Source organism: Thunnus maccoyii, chromosome 6 (assembly GCF_910596095.1).
Source record: "Thunnus maccoyii chromosome 6, fThuMac1.1, whole genome shotgun sequence".
NCBI classification, from domain to species: domain Eukaryota; kingdom Metazoa; phylum Chordata; class Actinopteri; order Scombriformes; family Scombridae; genus Thunnus; species Thunnus maccoyii.
Window position 1 is genome coordinate 27,404,103 of NC_056538.1, and position 24,254 is coordinate 27,428,356.

General features: G+C 38.6%; 2 protein-coding genes and 1 long non-coding RNA gene across 7 annotated transcripts; 1 reads left to right on the forward strand and 2 right to left on the reverse strand.

Moving 5' to 3' along the window:
• Positions 1–3,400: 3,400 nt before the first annotated feature.
• On the reverse strand, positions 3,401–13,203 carry cep126 (centrosomal protein 126). Of its 3 annotated transcripts, XM_042414410.1 has the most exons (11): positions 12,785–13,197; positions 12,414–12,533; positions 10,810–10,955; positions 10,579–10,690; positions 10,159–10,327; positions 6,340–8,314; positions 5,239–5,357; positions 4,824–4,893; positions 4,275–4,481; positions 4,116–4,168; positions 3,401–4,016 (listed from the first exon to the last, which is right to left on the reverse strand). In XM_042414410.1, the coding sequence occupies exons 1-11, from the start codon at positions 12,817–12,819 to the stop codon at positions 3,933–3,935; spliced, it is 3,090 nt and encodes a 1,029-aa protein (XP_042270344.1). In that variant the 5' UTR covers positions 12,820–13,197; the 3' UTR covers positions 3,401–3,932. The 3 variants fall into 3 exon arrangements, 1 of the variants encoding a protein (XP_042270344.1); XR_006096567.1 differs by lacking the exons at positions 3,401–4,016; positions 4,116–4,168; positions 4,275–4,481; positions 4,824–4,893 and having other exon boundaries at positions 5,280–5,357; positions 5,523–8,314; positions 12,785–13,203; XR_006096568.1 differs by lacking the exons at positions 3,401–4,016; positions 4,116–4,168; positions 4,275–4,481; positions 4,824–4,893; positions 5,239–5,357 and adding an exon at positions 5,522–5,572 and having other exon boundaries at positions 5,772–8,314; positions 12,785–13,203.
• Positions 13,204–14,151: 948 nt separating this feature from the next.
• trpc6b (transient receptor potential cation channel, subfamily C, member 6b) lies at positions 14,152–22,954 on the forward strand. Of its 2 annotated transcripts, none has more exons than XM_042414415.1 (12): positions 14,152–14,355; positions 15,884–16,652; positions 16,830–17,015; positions 17,223–17,387; positions 18,563–18,779; positions 19,339–19,566; positions 19,840–20,104; positions 20,282–20,477; positions 20,933–21,139; positions 21,402–21,458; positions 21,798–21,873; positions 21,971–22,954. In XM_042414415.1, exons 2-12 carry the CDS (start codon positions 15,906–15,908, stop codon positions 22,108–22,110), a joined length of 2,484 nt encoding a protein of 827 aa, XP_042270349.1. In that variant the 5' UTR covers positions 14,152–14,355; positions 15,884–15,905; the 3' UTR covers positions 22,111–22,954. The 2 variants fall into 2 exon arrangements, with proteins under 2 accessions (XP_042270349.1, XP_042270350.1); XM_042414416.1 differs by having other exon boundaries at positions 17,223–17,382; positions 18,654–18,779.
• LOC121898904 lies at positions 21,016–24,159 on the reverse strand. Of its 2 annotated transcripts, XR_006096570.1 has the most exons (4): positions 23,974–24,159; positions 22,968–23,072; positions 21,961–22,071; positions 21,016–21,089 (listed from the first exon to the last, which is right to left on the reverse strand). It is a non-coding gene; the product is annotated as an uncharacterized LOC121898904 (long non-coding RNA). The 2 variants fall into 2 exon arrangements; XR_006096569.1 differs by lacking the exon at positions 21,016–21,089 and having other exon boundaries at positions 22,040–22,106.
• Positions 24,160–24,254: the final 95 nt, after the last annotated feature.

Sequence of the window (24,254 nt, forward strand, 5' to 3'; positions counted from 1 at the left end):
GTCCACTCGGAGAAACATTGTAAATGGCCCATTTGCAACCCAAAAGTGTTATGTAAATAAAAATAAATATACATGCAAGTTTCATCATTTGTTCAACTACAAAATTCACCTTTTGACCCCACAAAAATTGCAGATGGACAAATTGTTAGTCAAAGGAACATCAAAATCTATACTAAGCAACAATTCTGCCTTAATTGCTTCATTCATATGCAAGTCTATGTGCTGAAGTGTTTTAGAGGTTATGTAAGAAATATTTCAGGATTGACTATTTTATACTTTAAAAACACTTTTTTAACTTATAAAGTGTTAAACATTATGTCTATGGATAACGAGGCTGCATACATTTTCCCAACTCGATTTTTATCAATAATCCAAAACCACACTTTCTCTCATCAGTATGTGTAATGGTAGCTGCTATTTTTTCTCTCACTTTTTTTTTTTTTTTTTTTTTTTTTTTTACAGTGCTCATGAAAACTAGATCCATGCAGTTCCCACAATTGTTATGCTAATGAGGCCCCTCTTCCATTGAGAAATCATTTTGTCAAGATCCACTCTCTTTGGATACAGAGGCTCTGTTTCAACTCTTTTTCCCATACATCCACTGAATGAATGATTATGAAGCCCTATTAAATTCCCGCAGACAATGTAAAGCCCCGTTGAACAGATTAAGAGCTTCGCCCTGCCAGTCACATACACATGCTCGTGTTTAAACAGATGCACGCCTCGAGAGAAGTTTGTTCATTTACTGTTATTTATTTAATTTATTCTTTATTCACTTTTATCACTTATTTTAAAACTTTTTTTCGAATCTTCAGCAACTTTGAAACATCTAACATATGGAAAATAAGAGTGTAAAATACGCAGAATTCCGCATTCAATATGGCTTCCTGGTATAGTGACATTTATAGTAGACTTTTAATAATCCATCATACTTACAGGCTAATACTGTCACTATAATATCCTAATAACTGTCCTACAGTAATTCACGAGTGTCGTGTTATCTTCACAATGCAAGGCGTAGTATAATTCACAGCCTAATTGTTTTGAACTTTTTAATATCTGTGCAATAATTGATGCTCGTGCAACAGGCCCCCATATTTTTTGATGTATGAATGAAACGTTTTGTGCACACATGCTGCCAGTCAAGAGATGTCCATTGTTTGGGTTAAAGTGGTCATTTTCACATCATTGTAACGCACTCAGACACATTAAAGAGATGGGCTGCAGTGTCCCGGCAGCCCTGAGGGGACCACCCACTTAGCAGATTGGTCACTTTTGGTCAACATCTCTTCATTTTTATGAGGCAACTCCGTCTCACTGGGGTAGGGAGTGGATGTTGCCGGATGTCAGCAGAAGGTTTATGAACGATTTCTTAAGTTTTATTATTATGATTCATTCTGAAAGTCCTGAAATCCAGGGCGGCTATATCGGTCCTCCCTGTTCCAGGCGCTTTGGTCCAGTGTTATTATCAGAAATAGTGACGCACGGTGTTGCTACAGACAGATGGGCAGATGGGAGCTTTAGTGCCCCCTACAGTGATTCATAGGTATATACAGCCTCTTGGTCATCATAAATATAAACACTGGCAACCCTCTCTCTCTTTCTCTCTCTCTCTCTCTCTCTCTCTCTCTCTCACTCTCTCTCTCACACACACACACACACGTCTTTCTGTCTGTCTTCTTTTAAAATGAACCAATCAATTACAATGTATAGTCAGAAACCACATCTGATATTACTTATGTTAGATTGTACTGTTTTTATCACTTTTATACAAAACATCTATCATGCATCTTTTAAGTGTATTTCTCCCCAACTATGCTGAACCAGTGTTCTTTGTTTTGACACAGTGAATCTCTCCAACCAGTCTTTAAGTTAATTCATTTAAATATTATGTCTTTGTATGCAAAATAGTTGTAACCTGCTACCTAGGAAGTTTTATCTTATACATCCAACTAACTTTTCAGTTTTACAGAAATTGCACTAGACCAGACACCCATTCATTGCATGTTAAATGGACTGTGACAAAACATGACAAAATACTTGAGATTAAGCTTCACAACAGACCAAAGCGCAAGCTCTAACTTGCATCTGTGGAAACGTCTTCCCTTATTTTCCGCACTCTTTCTTGTTGAGTTTCTGGGTGTTGTGCTGGTTGAGGCTTAAACGTCATTAAGCTCACCATTGTATGGGATAATGACTCTGAACATTAAAAGTAGTGGACCAAGGGGAACAGATTTCAGAGAAAACATGGATTTGAGTGGTCTTAGTAAAAGTTCAATAAATGCTGTGCACAGATGACCACAGATTGTACATTATTTTATCATTTTGTCTATTTTTTATGTGCATTCACATTTAATAACTCACTGTGAGTGAAGGCAGTGGAATTAATGAACAGGATGTTTTTCTTTTTACTTTGTTAATATTGGTCTTTTATACAAATGCAGTACATCGCACTGAAATTCAGTAGATGAAAAGAAAGGTGGTGTTGAAGCCCATTTGTTTTGGTTTCTTCTGGACACATTTTTGATTCAGTAACACTTAAAAAAAGTGAAATATCAGCATTGATTTATCCAGATAAAGTGTTTTCCCGCTCTAATGACATTATGCTTGTTGTCTTAAGTGACCTCATTGGACAACTTTTGTCCTTTTAAATAGAGAATCCTCTTATCTGCATGCATCATATATTCTCAGCTTTGGTGTAAGATAACAATAAGTTGGTGATGCACGACACCACCACCACCCACAGTCACATAATTGTTTACGACTCCTTGTTGAAACACACAAGAATGTATGCATGCACAGAACCAGAAACCTGTAGTTAAACCAAAAAAGATTTCATCACCGTTGGGAGCCTGAGTCTTCAAATAAGTTTGAGCTTCCTCCCCCTCTTGGAGCAAGTTCCAGCAGGCTGACTGATGGGCAAAACCAGACACGCCGGGGAAGGAGGGGCAACAGAACTCACATCAATAATCCCTGCAGCTTGTTTGCCCCAGGCACCTATTTTTGGCAAGGAAGACAGAAAAACATCTAATTAATACCTATTTCATTTTACAAAGTAAAAACTGCAGTAACCTACAACTAAAATGAAATAAAAATGGTTAAATCTATTGTACCTATAAGTTATGGGCATGTTTAACTGAAACAGGAGTAAAGTTCAGGGTAGATGCAATTGCAACAGAAGGCTGGAGGCCCTCTGGTAGAGGCTCACCTCGTTGAGCCAGTAGGTTGAGTCTAGTGCATAAGACACACGTGTCCTTTCTACGGTCATCAAAGAAAGACAAACACACCTTCAATGTTGCAACAGTTCTCTCTATGAACCATTTCTGGTCTTCGGTCCATTTACTGACTTTACTACGCATGGTTGAGGAAATACTAACACTGTCAAACACGCAGCACCCAGTTCGTTTATCAGTGTGTTACAAAAAGCTTTATTCAGTTCATCCCCAAAACAGTTTATATCAAATTATAGTTTTACTATATAAAATAAATACAGAATGAAGCAGACTTGAAAATAAATACACATCTTATACAAATCAACAGTTGTTGCAGCACATAGAATCTCAGTCACTGTAATTTTCATGTGCACTTAAAATTCGGTTACTTAAGTGGCACTACGAGGGCTGACATATGTTTTTTCGTGACAATGTGTTCTTTCTCATGCAGATGGAGAAAAATAAAAAACTAACTTCAACTAGTTTATGTAAAAAAAATTATATTTGGTCTAATTTTGCTAAAATGCTTTTTTTTTTAATCTCTACAGACTATTGCTGCTGATCTCTTAGATCTTAAAGCTACTCCATTATGCACATTCAGCTTCAAAGGCAACTGAACCCATTTTAGAGGAATTCAAGTGCTTGGTTATACAGAGTGCCACAGGACAAGTTCAATACACTGATAGGAGTGAGGACCACTATCAACCATGCAGCCTGAAGTCAGGATTTCTTCTGGTGTCGAGTGCGGTTGTTGGCTGAGGATGCACGGTGCTTGTGATGGCTTGTGGCCTTCATTTCCCTTGTCTGAAAACAAAGGAAGAAGATAAAGAAAAAAAAACGTATTCAACAAAGTCACTTCATATGTTGAGGCAAGCAACGTTTCCAACAGAAATTCATACTTACAGAGGGTGCATCAATAAGTAGGAGGCCACGCGTGCCAGTGTGTTCCCGCACACCTACAAATAGTGAATAGTGGTCAGACTACTAGGTAAGACATATTAATCACTGCATTACAACAATGTAGTTGGTCAGATCTGGCCCAATGCTTCACTAAGTGCTCACTTTGCAGTTGTTGGTTGAGTCTGTCTAAAGAGAGGAGGATCTTTTGCTCTTCCAAGGAAATGGCGGTAAGTCCCGGCTGTTGGCGCTGCTGCACTGTTCCAGGCCTCTGTGTTTGGGCTGTTTCCGTGGCAGCCACAATATCCCTTTCTTCCAGAAGGCCTTCAGCGTGTACTTCAGCGAGGTGAAACTGGGCTGCACTCTCCAAACCTGAGAGCAGAAACAAAGTCACACATTCATTTGCACCTGTTATCACTTTACTTCTGCCATTGTGTTTTTGTGCCTTTATAAGTAAAATATAGCTGTACAAAAAAATCTAGCGAATGTCTCATGATCACTTTCTACATTTCAGATGTCCTGTTTTACTGATTAAATTACTGAGCTTGGTATTGGCTCAGAATAATAACTTTGCTTTTACATTACTTGAAGGAACAGTTGATAGGCTCTTTTAGGTTTTGCATTAGATAATATGCATGCAGGAGAGAAGTCTTATGAGATAGTGCACTTACTGTAACTATGATAGAAACCAACAACACACAGTAAACACAGTACCTTCATCTGGAAAGGCCATGTCATAAGTTTTGGAATACGGTCTTGGTGGGTTTGTGGCCTGTTTTGGTGGCTACATAAAACAAAATAAACATGTTAAGTCATTTAAGTCTTAGATTAACCTTTAACGATATTCATGAAGTCTATAGTACACTTCAGAAGTTCTAGGTGATAGGCATAAAGCACGATGACAGGTAAACACACAACAAGTTGTATACAAAAGCCAACACTGACAACTCAAGTCCATCCAGAAAATCTCGTCTTGAGAAGCACAAATCGTGGCGTCTAGTAATTTTACCAACACTCTAAGCATGAAAGGGACTGCAAAACCGATTCAACAAGTTCAAACACACCCATTTACTGATCTTTAGCAATTATTCTCACTCTTCCTCCCCACAGGGCAACTGCATGCATGTACCTGAGTGGGCTGAGGAGGCCTTCTGTTCTTTGAGACAGGAGTGTGTCTGCTCTGCTCCACATAGAGTTTCCTCCCAACTCGCCCACTCTCCGGGGCCTGTCTTCTAAGCATGTTTTTCCCTGAAAGAAGATGAATTCACTGAAATCATGCATAAAACATAAAAAAACTACAGCAACACAAAAAACAATATTTAGTACGGAGCAAGCCTTGTGGTCCATTTAAGAGGATTCATTACAGGAGATCAATTTGTGACCTAAAATGCAATATCTGGAAAAAGATATCACCTTGTACTGTAATTGTTGTCCCTTTTGTTAGGAGCCTTCTGTTTTACCTGCTAAAAGTCATATTGTGACCAAAACTGAATATTGCGTCTATATTGAGCAGCTTAACTTTAATCTGTTGAGCTGTGCTATTTTAAACGGAAGAGAAAAAAAATATGTGCAGAAGCTCAGGTTAATTACATTAAAAGCACATTCTTAATAGCCCTTGTTGGTGTAATGGAAAATGTGGTTTAGATCCAACTTTGATCTCACCAGTAGAAGGGGTAAGGAAGAAGTCACTCACTCCTATGACTGTTTTGACCTGGCTGATAGTCTTATTACAGGCTTCAGGCGAGGTCGACAAAAGGCCATAGGTAGGAGGGAAATTTCTGGAGTCAACTAAATCCACTTCTCCAGACGTTACTGGCTTCTTTTCTCAAGATAGGTTATCAAGACTTCAACCTCACTGCCTTTTCAATATCAAAACATGAGATGATGCAAAAAGACCAATATTTGACTTATTATATAGATCAGTTTCAATAAATTAGTAACACTTTAACAGTGTGTAAACAGTGTGCTAAAGAAGACACAGCACACTGATGTGATTTATGAAAAATCAATAGGGTCTATCAAACTGTAATTGTGTGTTAAGGATAAAGGGAACAATATACAGAACTTTAGTCAATAAATGTATCGATGACTTGAAATTTGAAGTTGGAGAGCTAATGGTAAGAAACCAATATGCTGGAGAAAAACTGAATGTGAATCTTAATTACGTGTGAAGAGACAAACCAACCGAGCCTAAGCTGCGTGAGGGGCTTTAAGCCAAAGCATACATTACCATCCTTGGTGACTAAGGCACTGCAGACACCCTGCCAGAGCTGTGAGATCTCCTCATCTGTGGGAGTGCAATCTAAACAGAGACCTTTTTCATCGTACACCATCCCTCTTCTTCTACCGCAACTCAGAGTTTCTTGATGACCTGAGCTTGGCCTGCCTTTCGTGTTGCCCTCTGCGACAGGGTAGGTATACGAGGGTGGCAGCGCTGTGTACATAACACTACTATCTGTTCTGATTACATGATGTGTGTAAGGTGAGAAAAAGCCTTCTGAGTTGTCCTTGTGCAGAGCCTGCTCTGCAGCCAGAGCTTGTTTACAGTTGACACTAGCATGATCCATGCCATATGGAGTCTTAGTGGTGTACGCTGTTTTTTCTTCCACAGATTCCATCCTAGGAGGTGGGCGGGGCACCATGATCTTCCCTTGGGTCTTGGCAATCTGATTCACCTCGGTGGCAGATTGAGGTCGTATGACAATGCCCTTTCTAGTCTTCAAGGAAACAGGACACGCTCCGACTCTGGCAGAACGTTCTCTCCGAGGGACCTTGGGGCCACCAGTCCTGGTGCTGCACCGCAGCACCTTGACCTCGTCTACACGTTCCTGGGGCAAACTGACTTGAACCCCAACATCTGCCCACGCTTGCTTTGTAAAGTGATAACCAGTGGAGGCTGAGAGGGTCATGCTGGGTCCAGGCTTGGAAGCCCCTGAGACTGTAGTGAGGCTTAGCTGGTGGTCCTCTGAGTTGTTCTTTGTCGGAGATAGATTGGATGATTTGCCTTTCATCTGTTTTATTATGGCCTGTTCTTTGTCCTCTTTTTCCACATGTACCTCATCAAACCAACGCAGCTTCTTCTTTACAGTGTTGTTGCTCTCCTCCTTTGTTTTTGCTCTTGTTAATTCAACACTATCTCTGATTGCTAAAGCTACTTGTTTTGCAAAAATCAAATGTCCTGAGCCATACACACAAGCGGTATCTCCTGACATATATTTAGACGGCTTTTTAAGGATTCCTTTGATGAATCTGACTTCACATACTGAATGAGATGTCCCAATTGAAACAGGCAATTTTTGTACTTCCTCCTCAGGATACTTAAGGCACTTAGGACTATCTGATTGAATGTTGGACATGCATACATGTTGCAGCGATGCAGTATTAATGGGCTTCTCGGTTTTGGGCTCTGAGTTTGAAACCTTGTTGAGGTTGTTTATAGAAGCACTAGGCTCTTTCTGGGATGACAGATAGTAGTGTTCTTTTCCTGTTTGCTGAGGAATTCCTTCTTGTGAGGCATTATCTGTTGTACTATTGTTCAAGAAAATATTTGGCGGAGGGGGAGCCCCAAACAAAATGTCTTTGCTGTTGCCATTTTTGGCAGGCAAAAGAATTTCTGAAGCTGATGGATGTTTTATTTGTCTGTCATCATGGACCCTCTGCTGTCTGAGATCCAACAGTTGTCCAACTTGTTTAAGACATGAAGACTCAAGTACTGTGTTTCCAGGAGCAGTATGACTTGTAACCATGATGTTGTCACCAGGACTGTTTTGTGGGTAGTTTACCTCACAGTGCTCTGGCTCTCCACTAATAATTTCAAGAGTTAACAAGCTGCAGTTTTGCAGAGCAGGCTGGGCCTCTGTTTTTGGTGTTTGCTCAATAGATGTGAACCCCCATGGAGCTTTGGAAACATGCATCTTATTGTTAAACCCTTCAGTCTCCTCTTGTTTTTTCTGCTTAGGTTCATGTAGTTTTCTCGATAGGGGTATGTTATTACCAAGATGCATCATGGCTGAGAGAGAAGCTAGGTCTGATGATGGACACAAATCATTTTGCTTTCTCAAGTCTAGATGGGGTTTATCCGAGTCAAGCAAGAGGGATGAATAGGAACACTGTAGATTTTTTTTGCTGTGGTTGGGTTCCTCATTCTCCAAACTGTCCTTACTTGAAAGGCTGTCAGGATTACAGCAATAGGACGGGTGGTTGTCCTGAAATATGGAAGCAAAAGCAAGTTGATGAGTAGTAAATAATAACATGATTTACATTTTCTATATATATAGGGGTGGAACACAGATCTAAAATAAGAGTTGTTTATGTTTGAGATGGAGAGTGGAAATGAAAAACAAAGAAAATGACAAAGAAAAATTGAGGACCACAGAGTTGATGAACTAACTGTCTCTCTTTAAGTGGCCTTGTCTGATCTGGTGATGCTCGGGTATGTCTTATTTGACTAATTCAAAGCTTAGATGACACTTTATCTCTATCTCACTGTTTTCATTTTTCACCACCAACAAATAAATCTGACAGAATAAAAGAGTTTGGCATGTATATTTTTTTAGAAACTGTTTAAAAAAGGTGATAAGAACCCTATAAAATCTTTAATTTTTGCCTTTTATACTCCCCCCATTGCTGTGCAAAAAATATTTGCACTAATAGTGAGTACACCTACACTGCACTGTGCAATATCACTTAAGCTCATGATCACCAGAATCACAAAAGTGATTATGTAGTTCTTCTCTGTAATTTACTTCATGTATAAACAAACTGTAGTTGTAAAACAGTCAACCTAGGTAAACTGACCTGGCAAACCACCCAGGGCAAAATCAGGGTTCAAACTCTGGCCATAAGGTCAGACTTCACTTTCCTGGGTAATTTTTTTTATCAGGTTTGTTACATAAAAAGCGAACTATATACCAAAGTTTTGACAATGCTGAAATTGTATAGCATTTACAAGAGAGTATCATCACCACATATTTGAAATGACACCTTGTCTGCCATGTTGAACATTGAGTGTAAACATATCTGCTTTTGCTAACGTAATGAAACAGCCCACAGAGAATCATAATTAAGAACACTTGAATAAATTCTGGGAGCAAAGTTAGGTGTGAATTAAGTCCTCTTTGGATTGGTTCTGGATAAGTAGGTCTTCAATATGCACAGGGCAGGTGTGAGAGGGGTGTTATACAGATGTTCCAATGAGAAATATGATGTAAAGTATGTGCAAATTTCATGGAGATACCAGTGATTCTGAAGTGTTGTGGTCGGTCTAGTACTTACATCCAAATTATTATGAATTTCAAATGAGAGAAGAGACATACTCATTCAAGCATATCGCATCAAACCCCACCTTAACAAGCAGTTGTCCTGTGCTGTCTCTGTCATTGGTGGAGGCAGAATTTTTTTCTCAATAGCAAATCAAGAATTTTGTTACAAATATTAACATTTTTGAAACAACTGTTAACACAGATTTCACAAAAGGATGCTGAAGCTTGTAGCAGTCAGGAAGGGGTGTTCCTTGTGCAGGAGTGGGTTCATGCTGCATTGCTGCCTCCTTGAGGTTCACTTGAGGTTTCTATCAACATACTTTTTCTCACAATACTACATTGGAGGCATTAATATTTGAACCCCAGAACCTTTCTCTGGGAACCTGTGGTGCAATTATTCAGTTTCTATCCCGATAGGAGAAGAACAGGATAAGTGTAGAAAGCAGCTGGATAGATAGATGGATGTTTAAGATGTTTTATCCCTGCAAAAGTACTGTTAGTTGACTTTAACACAAGTAGGGGTAAGAATATGTGTTAAAAACCTTTTCAAGTAAAGTTTTCAAAATAGGTGATCATATATTAGCAGATTTTCGATTATGTAGTACTGAAAAATGTTTTTGATTAGTTGATTAAAGTGAAAGTCAATTTCCTGATGACAGAATGTATATTCAAATGCAGAAACAAGACTGTGTGTGTCTACACGCTACACACAGTCAGACTGTCGGAGACCGCGTTAAACCAGGCTTCATTTTGTTCTACTGCACAACCAAACGAAACAACCAGCATACCTGTGGACTGTGATCTTGTTGCCTCTCTTGAGTCTTTGGAGTTTCTTGACTGCTCTTGACACAAGCGCTCTGCTCCTGAAGCTGTCTTGTGTAGGCCTCCACAGTGCAGAGGGCTTGGCGGTGGGAAGATTTAGATACTGTGGGAGGCCTTGGAGAGGGAGTGCAGCTTCTATGAGAGAAAAATATACAGATAGATAAAATGTGTGACTCATCTAGCTGGTAGAAGCCTACACATAAAATATATTACAAATCAAAATAAGCATTTTTGTTGCATTAGGGTTAGGGTTAGAGTTAGGGTTATACAACTCCTAGGGAAATTTAAAAAAACCAATTAATTTACTTGACATTTTGGAGGCTATATGGTTATTTTTGGTACGTAGGGCACATGAGAGTGAATAATGGTTAAACTGACTTTTTTACCTGCTAATGTTAGAGTTGCTGGACAAGAAAGAGGACTGCCGGGTGTACGAACTCAGGTTGCCTTGAATTTGATTGAGTGCATCTTCAATATTTGGGGCGTGCCTTCTGAAAGCTAAAACACCATGAAAAAGGAAAACAGTCACCACCTACAGTTAACAAACGGAAATGTGTCAAGACTGTTGCGCGTCACTTCTCAGTGCTAAGAGGCAAATGTAAGAAAACATCACTAACATTGCCTTCGTCTCTGAGAAGGAGGTAGATGAGCTCTTTGGAAGCGCTCGGTTGCCTCTACTACTAGCTGTCTGCGTTGCTTCAGGATGTTTTCCCTCAGTCGCTGCTCCTGCACGTCCCACTGTTTCCGTTTGTCCTCCAGAACCCTAATCCATGAAAAAGAGCCGAGCATGAACCCGAGGCACATTTTAACTCATTAAATCTTGACTGGCCATGTTTGAGATACAGAAACCTGAGTCCATTCCTACAGATATGTTTTCAACACAGTCATTAATAAATTACAGCAACCACTCACTACTGGGCTCACAGAAGAAAGCAATAATAATGTAATAATAATGTCAGCAGGGTCAGTCAAGAGCAACAGCAATGTTTTTTTTAAGACAAAAAAGGTATCAGTGTCAACAAAAGCAGTGGGATTTTTAAACAGTGTTGAGAATCAGAGCAGAAAGTATCTCATGCTTTTAACTGAGACATCTCTCTTAAAAATGAGACACATCTTAAATATATTTATTTAGAGATACTTCTTATTGGAGCTGCAAAGTCTAGAACTGTTAAGTTTTTTTTTTTAATGACGATGTTGTTGTGAGCATTTAGCTTAAGTAGATCCTCACTGAGCTGCTAGCATGGCTGTAGACTCTCAGTCTTGGTAATTTAAAGTTCAAATCTTGCATTTCTACTTGACTGATACAATTAAATATTACTTTAAAAGTGTATAAATGCAATAATCTACAGTATCAGTCAAAAGGTTGGACACGACACACCTTCCCATTCACTTGAATGGGAAAGTGTGTCCCAATTTTTTGACTGGTACTGTACATTGTATTATGCTTGCCAGCATGTGTTAATGTATACAAATTATCTATAGCATTTAAAATTGCTTTATAAACTCTGATAGTCTGTTTAAGTTTTCATTCATGATACAGTTGTCATGTCACCTTCATTAATTTGTCCCCCCTTTAAAAGAATAAATGTAAATTATAGGTTTTTTATTGTATAGATAAGATTTTAACCCACCTCTGCAATTACTATATCAACCTAGATTATATTTAAAATCATGTTTCTTTAAAACCAAAATACCTTTACTGTATTATACAATAAAGTTGACCTCCACATATAGCTATCCTTATCCCAACCTACTCTTTAAAGCCCTGAGTTAAGAAACACTCACCTTTAACCTCTGTTAATAACCATGGAAGCACACTTTTAGAAAGTTATTAATATCTGTGAGGGATTTAAGCCTCATACAGTGATGAACTTTGCTGTGTCAGTCTTCAGAGAGGTGACACTTCAGTCACTGCTCTGGCCCTTAGTTAACCTACAGATCTATTTCCAGGTCTAGACAGCAAAATCCTGTCAATACTGTCCATCCCTCAAAGGTGCTAAGCCAAGGACACAGCCATAAGCTGTCCAAGACGTGCATACTGTAAACACGCAAAGCAGCATGATCTCTGAGAGAAATGACGAATGCTGCTTTTAAGTGACAAATGACTGAATGTCTGTGCAGGTTTGGGCTGCAGTATGCAGGCAGTATTTACATGAAAGAAGCCACAGACCTATTGTTGCTAAAAATAAAAACAATAACAATGCAAAGACTAAAAACTGACTTCCTGCGTCGGTTGGTTTCCACGGAAAACTTGCGAGCTCGGGCTCTGCACAACTTCTGCTCTTCAACCAAAAGTTGTCTGTCATCATGGGGGTCTTCATCAGCTCCAAACCTCGAATTTCTGTATGTGAATAGCTAAGGAGAGCAGTGTTTTTGTTTTTTTAATTACAGTGTCATCTCAATGTAACCTTTGACTTGAGTGAATAAAAGTTCTAATGAATTATACAGGCCAGTCATATAGATTTCCAGCGTCAATGATTAATTGAACAGCTTCTGTATGGCCTATTTGCTTTGTAACACGGGTGTAACTTAAACATTTAAAATGTATTTCTATAACAACTCTACAGGATAAATGACAAACATGCAGGATACGAGTGGTAGAAGAAGTTGTCCCGAGGAACTTGCATCCTCCGGGGCTGCTGATCCTTGCTGACACCGGGCAGACATACAGGTTCAGCTTCCAGCAGTGCTGCTAGCTGCTAACTTGGCTTGTTGGGTCCTTTTTTTAAGCTAACGTCAGCGGTGCTCCGTGCTAATTTATTCAACCATTTTCAGGGCGCAGAAAAACTTGCAAAGGAAATTCTTGAATCCACATCGCAACAACGTCTCCGGAAGAATTACATCCTCTTTAAAAAGTTAATAAATATTTAGGCTAAGTTGACGTTTTCCAAGCTGCCTCACCTGAGTCTGTGTACAATCCCTCCATGATAGCAACCGAGGACGCAGTTCCTTGACAACGGCGACTGTCGGTTATACACGTCATGTCCAGCAGAGAGCGCGAGCTTCAACACATCCATGTTGCCTTCAGGTACACCTGGAAGTGTCATAATATACAGTACATAACCACAGAAAACGAACACAACGAAAACAAAAATTAAGGGTGTAAGTGGAAGAATTAAGAGGATCGATGCAAAGATTAATGTTAATAGGTTCAGACGATGTATGAATTTGATTCTGGGGTTAAGGTAAAGATTAATAAAAAGGTGTGTGAAAGTGCCTTAACTTCCTTGTATGAAAAACTATCATTTTATTTTGTTTGGTGAGATATATAAAAGACATAGTTGACGATATTAAAAGATCACCTTTCTTATATGCAAATCATTAAGGTATAAAACAATAATGTAGGTTATAGCAAATAAGTATAGGCCTATAAATCGTATAGTCTATCTATATAAAAAAATGAAATCTTAAACACAAACACTATTTCCAGTCATGACTTAGGCTATCTAGTGCTCATTTATAATAATAAGAGATATATTTATATATGCACCCCCCTTTTTTAAGCAGTTACTCTAATTGATTTTGCATAGCTTATGTCTGCTCAGGGATAATGGCTCTCATAAAATATGAAGATGTGTTGGTATTTCCTGTTAACATTTGATGGCACCGTGAGTTAAGAGGATTTAGGAAAATCTGCTTTTTCGAGATTGTTTATGCACATCTATAGAAAGCGGTTAGTGCATCAAATCATCTATTTTCGGACACATAGTAGTGGTCCTATTGCCTTCAGCCTGCAGGCTGACAAAATAGTTAATTTCTTAAGAAATTAATCCTTCAGCCTTCTGCCTTAATATATGGAACAAATTAGGTTTTAGTTTATGCTCTGGTAGTTTGAAGTGGTTGCTTGCAGGTAACAATTATGGAAAATCAGGAATATTAAACTGAAATTTAAACAGTTATGAATTCAGCAATTTATTCATCAAATGCTAATATCCTATGTTATAAAACACACCCCAAAAGCTGCTAGAAAACCTCCCACCGGGCGCGCAGAGGCTGCACCGTCGGCATCAAGACCCGAGGTGGGACGCAGGTTGAGAATATCTGACAGGTGGACAAGAGGCTGATATGAGTCGGCACAGCTCTTCGCTTCTGGACGTAGTTTTGGCTCGTGACGACTTAATGAAGTGAAAGTGAGGTCATTTGGCGGATCAGTCTTCTCTGAGGTGAGTGTTCCCTCCTGTTTTGAATATTTCTTTAAAACATGCCTTATTTCCAGAAAGCAGTTGAGAAATGTCTATGTTTGGTAAGGCTTCTAAACAAAAGGGTTCAGGCCTATGAGACACCTAAAACGACAGTAGATAACTCAGGGATAATGCTGTTAAACTGATCTTCCTGCAGCATCTATTTAAAAAAAAAATCTCCCATATCTCTCCATACCATTATGTACTTCTAAAACATAATGCCGTAGTAGAACATTTACTCACTTTCTGCAGATGTCAATAGCATACAGCATGCACACCAGCCCACATAATGATCTTAACTGCATAAAAATCTGTCATACAGTGATTAAACTGGTGATACACTACCAATTATCTAGCATGTCACAGCAATATTTTTTTTCTGTTTAGACACCTAATATCACTGATCCTTCACTGAATCACCTGATTCTTGAGTTATATCACAGGTGTGTTTCATGATGAAGGAGAGCAACAGAAAAAAAAAAAAAACAACCAGGCCTTCTCAGAAATCCAGGCAGGTGAATTCACATGGAGCAGCTACCTACAGCATTTTAAAGGCAGAAAACTACAGCATATTGTTTTTTTTTTAAATTTATATTCATGTCCATACAGTTCAATTTTATTTTGGATATGCTCACCTTCCCTGACTGAACAGCATGGCACCATATTCATTTTATTTTGTCTAAGCTCATTAAAACTAGATGCCAAAGATTAATATTTTGTCAATCTGTATTAGAACAAATTCTGTATACTACATGCATTCATCATCGCTCAGTTATATAAAATATTTTTAACTCTAATGATGATTGAATGAAGGGACGTTGTCATCATCTGCGCTGAATCAATTAGCTCTGAAGATAACCAGGTTATTCAAACGTAATTATTGAACACAATGTAGATTTACTGGTTTGACAATGACATAAAATATAATTAGTTTTAAAAATAGTCACTGTCTTATAGTACTGTCACAGATTTATGAATGGAGTTAACATCATACTTGAATTAGCAAAATAAAAGTTGACCACTGCACAAACCACCAAACACTAGATGGGATTGTTGTGTAAAATTCCAGAAATCCAAAACAGATTTGGCCAAATATTGGGCAGAGACTGAGTGGATGGACGGTGCCAGGACCATGATATGGCAGAGCGCAGATGATGAGTCTGTGGGTGGTGTCACACATGTAGTGAGAGTCATAATCCAGTCTAGACCAGCTGTCCATTGTACATTGTTGTCCATTCACTGCTTGAGACACTGCTCTCAAATTTCCTAGGTCATCTTTGGAAATATGGAGCTTATGTTCATTTACCTAAACATGTAGATTAATTAAATTAAAGGAATGTGTCTGCTTAGTAAGATATTAATAGTAGGTCTCACTTATCATGAAATTGGATTTTGATTTGAGAATGAAATTGGAGTATTTTGGCTCATGTTAATATTTTTTACACCAACAAGGTATCCAGCCATATGATAATGATATTATATAATCTAAAATATGTTTACCTGTGTTTAGATGGAGCAATGAAGGTGGAGCCATGATGCTGCAGCGGGTCGTGGTCAAACCCCGGAGACAAGCTTTACGGGGAGCTGGTTACCTATTTCATGCCCAATCCTGCTCTACTCTTTCCATGACAGAGGAACGTTTTTTAGATGCCGCAGAATATGGCAATGTTCCTGAAGTGAGGCGGATGCTAGAGGAGCTGCCAGACCTCAACATCAACTGTGTGAACTATATGGGCCAGAATGCATTGCAGCTGGCAGTTTCCAACGAACATTTGGAGGTTACTAAGCTCCTACTTAGAAAGAAAGACCTCGCTAGAATAGGAGATGCTTTGCTGTTAGCCATCAGTAAAGGCTACGTCCGTATAGTGGAGGCCATACTGAACCATCAGGCCTTCGCGGACGGACAGAGGCTGATTAACAGCCCCAGCCAGGTGGACACACATGATGACTTTTTCGCTTATGACGAGGATGGCACACTTTTCTCACACGACATCACTCCCATTATTCTGGCTTCCCAGTGCCACGAGTATGAAATAGTGCATATACTTCTTATGAAGGGGGCCCGTATAGAGCGTCCCCATGACTACTTCTGCCAGTGCAGGAACTGCAGCGAGCAGCAGAGGCATGACTCTTTTAGCCATTCACAATCTCGCATCAATGCATATAAAGGTCTGGCCAGTCCAGCGTATCTTTCCCTCTCCAATGAAGACCCTGTGATGGCAGCTCTGGAGCTGAGCAATGAGCTTGCAGTTTTGGCCAACATTGAGAAGGAGTTCAAGGTATAGTATAATATAGTATATTAAAATGTTTCTGCAAAAATTCACATACAATAACTGTTGATTAAAATATTAAAGTCTACACTTATGACAAAGTTTGAGTTCTTGACGGTTATTGTGCCATTAGTGATTCACAAAAGTATAAGTCGGTATTATACATGTGGCCTTTCTCTGTTACAGAATGATTACAAGAAACTGTCAATGCAGTGTAAAGACTTTGTGGTGGGGCTCCTGGATTTGTGTCAAAACACAGAGGAAGTGGAAGCCATCTTAAATGGGGACATTGAATCATGTAAAAGCTCTGAAACCTTTGGCAGACAAAACCTTATCAGGTTGAAACTTGCAATAAAATATGAAGTTAAAAAGGTAAGCATGTGAGCAAAGCACTTTCATTTTTTGGATTAGAATTGATGCACTTGTTTTCATTGTCAACCTTGTGTTTGAATATGTAATATGTAATCCCTGTCTCTCTCTCTCTCTCTCTCTCTCTCTCTCTCTCTCTCTGTCTGTCTCTCTCGCTCTCTCTCTCTATCACATACACACACTCGAACGCCCTTACTGCCAATGAGGCAGTTTGTGGCACATCCAAACTGTCAGCAGCAACTCCTCTCCATCTGGTACGAGAACTTGTCTGGACTACGTCAGCAAACCACAGCAGTTAAAATCCTTCTCGTCCTTGGCGTAGCTGTCGGGTTGCCTGTCCTGGCCTTTTTATACTGGATAGCACCATCAAGTAAGGTTAGTTACAGAAATGTCATACATTGCTATAGCTTAATTAACCCAATGACTCATTAATTGTCTTGAATTAACATCGCAGGCAGTTTAAACAGAGCTCAAAGGAGAGTGTATATTGGATTTACAGTACATTTACCATGTGTCCAGAAACTCCAAAGGAATGCCCCATGTCTGCTGGACATTTAAAAGGCCAATGTTGCTAACACAATATTAAGTGACAATATGCCAGGGCTGGTTTGTCAGCTTGTGGTGGAGTTCTTTTGGCATTAAGTGGCCAAAAAAGATTAATGCAGCTTCAAAGGACTTAATTAACCAGTAATGTCTCTCAGAACTGTGTTTCTTCTCCTGGTTTGGATCACTGGTGCAAACATTGTTGGTTACTCTGTGTTTTGCATGCAGATGCCTAGTGCTGTCTAGAAGACAGTTAAATATTTTTGTCTAAATTTTTGATGCACTTCTCACTGTGTGTAAAAAAGATGAAATGTGAAATTAAAGGATCGGTTAACAATTTTTCAAGTCTGTGCTAAAAAAAAAAAAATTAGTCAGGTGCCCAAATGAACTTTGATACATGTTGTTCTTGCTTTAATCATTCCTCCTGTTCATACTGGCTGTAAAGAGACCCTTCATAATACGCTTTCAAGTGATGGGGGACAAAATTCACAGCCCTCCTTCTGTGCCAAATGTATTTATAGGTTTATTTGAATCTAATATGAGGCTTCAGCTGTCCAAAATAATCAAATCAAATCAATATTTTTCAAAGTTACTGTCTTTTTATTGCCACATTTCCTCTTCGTGTAGCAATCTTTCCACTGCAGCTGAACAGGAAAACACAGTCCGTTGAGACACAAAGATGGAATTTTATTTACTAATATGACTAACTGTGGAAGAGATCCATCCAACAACTGAACACTGAAGCCTCATATTATCTTCAGATAAACTTTTAAATATATTTTTGCAAGCACTGTGGATTTTGTTCCCCATCACTTACACTGTAAGTACATTATGAAGGGATCTTCTAATGGTCAGTATGAACAAGTGGAATCATTACAGCAAGCAAAACCTGTTTCAGTGTTCATATGGGCACCTGAACCTATCCTTTGATTTGGTACAAATATCCTGGTGCAGCTTAAAATAATGTCAAACTTTGTTCTATTTTCTATTTTCTGACTGTCTGTCAGTTAGGGAAACTCATGTGTGGACCTTTCCTGAAGTTTGTGGCCCATGCAGCTTCCTTTATGATATTTCTTTGCCTACTGGTCCTGAACGCAGCAGACCGTTTTGAGGGACCGTCGCTGCTGCCAAACATGACCACCCATGACCACCCTTCACAACTGTTTCGTATGAAGACCACCCCCTTCACCTGGATGGAGATTCTCATCATATCCTGGGTCATAGGTCATGAGTGCAAACTCTTTCCAATCTTGTGTACTATCACAACTAGCTGTCATATCTTTCTTTATTACTGTAAATCAGTATATTTTTTTCATTATGTTGATTTATTCCTCTCTCATCACGCAGTCTTGTCTGCCTCTCATGATTTAAGTCAAGCTTCTGCACTGTTGCAATTACATCACTCTGCTGTGTATGAATGGTCAAGGGTATTACGAGTCACTGAGGAGTTATAAATCCCCAAACATATAGCCTATCACGCAGGTATATTACCCACATAGATAATTATGTATTCCTACCACATATACCATAATAAATCAGACTGGTAATGACTTGCCAAAACAGTAAAAGGCAAAGTGACCCTTTTACTTTTCTTGACAGGTGAGACTTTAGAGCCATATCACACATGCTTTGCCAGTATACATCAGTAAATCCTGTGTGGTTTGACATTTGATCAAGTCTTATTCATCATGTTTACACGTTCAAATCATATGTGCCATTATTTCTTTGGAGTGAGAAACAATTGTGACTATCAACCAAATGTGTGATATTTTTTTTCCTACAGGGAAAATTTGTGAAGAATGTAGAGACATTTGGTCGCAGGACATCCGGGAATACATCTCAGAACCCTGGAACCTTCTCGACTTTAGTATTTTGGCCATTTTTATGACGTCCTTCATGGCCAGATTAATGGCTTTCTGGCATGCGTACTCTGCCCAGTGTTATGTTGACAAGCACTATACTGACCTGTCCAACATGACCTTGCCCTTTGAGATACAGTATTTCCAGCTGGGTAAGTACGAACCTTAGAATTCAAGTATTATAGTATTGATAGAATATTTTGTGTCTTATAAATGTTAAATATTTTCAGGTTCAGGCTTAAATTTTAAAGTCCATCTGTGTTGCACTGGATATTTATTTTTTAAATATATTGATCTGATATATGATCTGACTGCTAGATTTTCTAGCTAATTCCTTAACAAAACTTACACAGATATTGATTTAAATAGAGTGTATGATTATTGCATGGAAACTGTTCTCACATTCAGAATTTGTTCATTTTTAGCTCGAATAGACTGGATTCCCTCAGATCCGCAACTTATTTCTGAAGGCCTCTATGCAGTTGCAGTTGTGCTGAGTTTCTCTCGCATTGCATACATCCTGCCTGCCAATGAGAGCTTTGGCCCTTTGCAGATTTCCCTGGGAAGGACAGTGAAAGATATCTTTAAGTTCATGGTGATTTTCATAACGGTTTTTGTGGCATTCATGGTGGGAATGTTCAATCTGTATTCATACTACCTCGGAGCCAAGCACAACGATGCCTTCACAACGTGAGTCTCGACTACAGACTGCTACAATAACGCAGTTTATTTGAAAAAGCTTTGGAAAATGGCTAATTTATTTTCCAGTAGTGCCTTTAGACACACTCTGTGTTGAATTAATATCATGTAAGACTAGCACATTAGTTGTACTACACTGATTTAATTCTCATTTCTCCATTTCCCCAGGATCGAAGAGAGTTTTAAAACATTATTTTGGGCCATCTTTGGCTTGTCGGAAGTGAAATCGGTGGTCCTTAACATCGACCACAAGTTCATTGAGAATATTGGCTATGTTTTGTACGGGGTGTACAATATCATCATGGTGATCGTCTTGCTGAATATGCTCATTGCCATGTTTAACAGCTCCTTTCAAGAAATTGAGGTACGTCTTTTTTGATGATAATGACTAGTTTTGTGTAAGATCATTATTGTTTGGCAATAACTGAATGTTACAAAATTTCATTAGAGGTCATGATTCACTGCTGATGCCTAAGTTGTCAATTTTCAGTGCAGACGCAATAATACTGCAGCTTAAATAAAGAAACAGATAGGTGGATGGAAATTGGATGAAATTTCTGAATAATCACATTTTTGATGCCACAGAGACAAAATGTAATTTTTATTCTCTGTCAGCAAATCAGTTGCACCTAACTGTTGCATTTGTATTACTTCATATATTAAATTAAAATGACTCTTATATTGATTTAAACATAATCACCTAAATATTTGAATGGTGGTATGTTTAGATCAGCTTTTGTGATATTATCAGTGTTAAACTTAAATGTCAAATACAAAGCTGAGCAAATGTTTTCCCTGGTTCTTACCTGGTTCTTGCAGGATGATGCTGATGTTGAGTGGAAGTTTGCTAGAGCGAAACTCTGGTTCTCATACTTTGAGAATGGCGGCACGCTGCCTGTGCCCTTCAACCTCGTACCCAGCCCTAAGTCTGTCATTTCCTTCCTTCGGGGAACAAGGGAATTTCTCTGGGATGTAACTCGAGGCAAAATCAAAGAAAATTCAAAGAATGAGATGGAACTTAACAAGGTAAGGAATCAGCTGTTGACACAACTGATATTTAAAGCGAAGGAATTAGCAAATTCATTTTTTTAACGTAAATTAAAGGCTCTGTTGGACAGTTGCAGCCCTTCTAGTGAAGTTTACCTATATTCTTTGATACAGGTCTACAGGGCCCTCTTGTGTCACATTTAAAAGTTGCAATTGTAAGTGTGTCCTTTAAAACTATGCTGTAAAATGTACATTAACAGTGATTCCTCTCTTTTTCTGTTTTTGCTGTTTTTAATATTAGTTGAGGCAACAGGAAGATCTGAGTGTGGAAGCATCGCTTTGTCCCACCCGTCACAAAGTAAAGCAGTTTTCATATACTGATACATAACTAAGCTGTTTGGTTGACAGCAGCTAGTTTTTCCTGAGTAAAGTTTCATACAAATAGATGTGCACATATGAAATGTTGGCTTATTTCAATACCTGATTTCTAGAGGGCACATTTAGGACGTATTGTGTATAAACACAAATATACTGTCATGTATGACTCACAAGCATACAGTAGACTGTATAATCAAACACGCTGACTTAATAAAGCAGCAGCTGTTCTTCACTTCTTTTTTTTCCTTATCTACCTCAGAATTTTTAGGAATAATTAGCCTCTCAGTTTAGGATTCAAACCATCTGTTCTTCATTTCAGAAGATAATGAATCGCCTCATCAAAAGATACATCTTAAAAGCACAGAGAGATAAAGACAATGATGAAGTGAATGAAGGTGAGTTGAGCAGGTTTTCTGGATAACGGTGCTCTTCAAGTCTGCATCGTCACATCATGAAACATTATTGGAAGCTGTTTCGCTCACTGTTTCACAGGTGAACTGAAAGACATCAAACAGGACATCTCCAGTCTCCGCTACGAGCTGCTGGAAATGGGGAACCACGAGATGGAGACCCTGGCAGAGCTCATCAGGCAGCTGGATGAAGTCATGCGTGCCCAGAAGAAACAGAGCTGAGAAGAGCAAAAGAATGAGCTCGCTATATTTTCTTTAAAAAAAATTTAAGTATTAGAGATGTTTTTACTGGTTATACTGCACTCCGGGGCACTCAGTCAGGATCAAAAGGCCCTAGGCACAGACTTAATCCACTTTTATGGATGAATCTAATCTGATAACACTGGATATTCTGTGTTTTAAATATTATAAATGGTTAACATCCTTGAGTTTTTCCTTAGCATTAATATACCAATTTATAGCAGAACTCATCAAATTCTCTGTTGCCGCCCCTGTTTCTGTACAGTTTACCACATGGTGGCACTAATGAAACTTTCTTCTTGTTGCACAGGCTCTGTTACACTAACATTCACTACTGACTGATAACATGATGGTGCTGCCTGTCAACAGCTGTTGATATGCTTTGATTTAAAGGTGATTTTTTTCCATCTGGAGCAGAAACGCAGTTAAGATAAGTGGAAAAGAAGCATATGTTTGTATGTGTCAGCGACAGGTTCATTCAGACATGTCATAAAGATAAATGAAAACCTGTTGGTAATATCTGCCCTCAGAGCTTTCTGTGATTCTAAAGTTATAAGATAACCATTGTTTTCATGTAATGTAACCATAAAATCACTCAACAGGACTCTAGTTTCAATTTTCATACATTCACTTTTGTTATATTTTTTATGTTGTGTTTTATTAAAATGCTGATCAATTAAGCATAGCGTCTAATGAATATGAACAAAAATCAGTGCTAATTATCTTCACCTCATGGGATACAGAGGGTTTATGGGTTTTTAAAATCAATACAGCAGATGCTATTGGGCTCTCTCACGCTGTGTGACAGAAGCAAGACAAATGTCTGAGAACAGTCTGACCTGTCAGGTGGAAAAACAGCTCACTTTCCTCTACAGTCGGGCCAGGGGAGTAAAAGCTACCGCCAGACTTAAGCTCTCAAGTCCCTGAAGCATTTCTACTGTAAACTGAAGGAGAGACATAACCGCTGTTAAAACAGAAACATTGATAAAATAACATAAAAATGTATTTTTATCGTCCAGTTTTGTTTGTATAAGATGAGCATCATGAACCCATAATCATTTACTAGACCCAAAGTGTCTCACATATGAGAAACTTGCCAAGTAGATGAAAAAATTATCAGGAGATGGTGTTACACAAGAATCAAAGGCACCGTGAGCCATGGGCGTCACATTTACAGATTAGATCCTATTTGAAAACTAGGCTATTACAGCATTTGAAGAACACATCATGTAGATATGAATGTGAAGCTGTTATCTAAGAATTATGTAGGCAGTATGAGAATCCCCAATGATAACATCAAACAAATGACGCAGGAGATAGGGCCAAGGTCTGTGTGTGCATCATAACTACATGCATCAGCAGCATCCATACTCCACTGATTAACTTGAATAGTAAAACCCCTTCTGTTATCTACCATTACAGAAATGTTCTGTGATGTAAGTTAGATGAGTACAAAGTAGGTGAAGGTGTCCTTAAGAAATATAGAAGACCACCATACAGAAAATGCTAGGCAAACAGGTAAATCACTTTATCAAAGGCTGTTAGTTGCATTTGGCAAAATATACAGCTGGAACGTAATGTTTGAAATGAGGACTTTGGTTTCAAGCAGCAGCAGTAGATAGATAGAAATCTGCAAAATGGAAAAAGATCTGTAAATGAAACTAAGAGAGAAACTTAGAACTGTCTTTTGCAGGAAACAAAATAAAACAAAGTCATTATTTGACTTTGTTACAGAGCATTAACACTCCATTAACTTTCTTCAACAATTCACTGCCATAGAGATTAATGATGCCTCAAAATGGTAGATAAAACTTCAAAGCACAAATGAACTGCACTGATTTTTACCTCCGACTCTCTCAAGTCTGTCCTGATTGCAAACACCACGTATTCTATATTGTAATTCTATGGATCCATCCAAAATGAATACATATATATGACAACATCATTTTTAAACCTTCAGTTGAGCTCAGCAGGATGACTATGATTCAGTTTAGGGATAAATAACGAAATAAATAACTAAAGTACTGTAGTATTACTCATCTTTCAAAGGAACCTAATACTTCCTCATTTGGCCCAAAATGTCGCCATGTTAAACTTCATTCATGAACAGTAGGGTGGAGACTAAT

Bases quoted from the DNA above. Each gene is read 5' to 3' on its own strand.
- cep126 (XM_042414410.1), bottom strand. From the start codon at position 12,819: ATGCAAGTTCCTCGGGACAACTTCTTCTACCACTC. The intron at 10,328-10,578 runs GTAAAAAAGTCA...TTTCTCTCATAG, and splicing joins AGCAACTCTAACATTAGCAG to AAGCTGCACTCCCTCTCCAA. The intron at 4,482-4,823 runs GTACTGTGTTTA...TTCTGCTCTCAG, and splicing joins CATGGCCTTTCCAGATGAAG to GTTTGGAGAGTGCAGCCCAG.
- trpc6b (XM_042414415.1), top strand. From the start codon at position 15,906: ATGATGCTGCAGCGGGTCGTGGTCAAACCCCGGAGACAAGCTTTACGG. The intron at 20,478-20,932 runs GTACGTCTTTTT...TGGTTCTTGCAG, and splicing joins GCTCCTTTCAAGAAATTGAG to GATGATGCTGATGTTGAGTG. The intron at 21,459-21,797 runs GTAAAGCAGTTT...TCTTCATTTCAG, and splicing joins TTTGTCCCACCCGTCACAAA to AAGATAATGAATCGCCTCAT.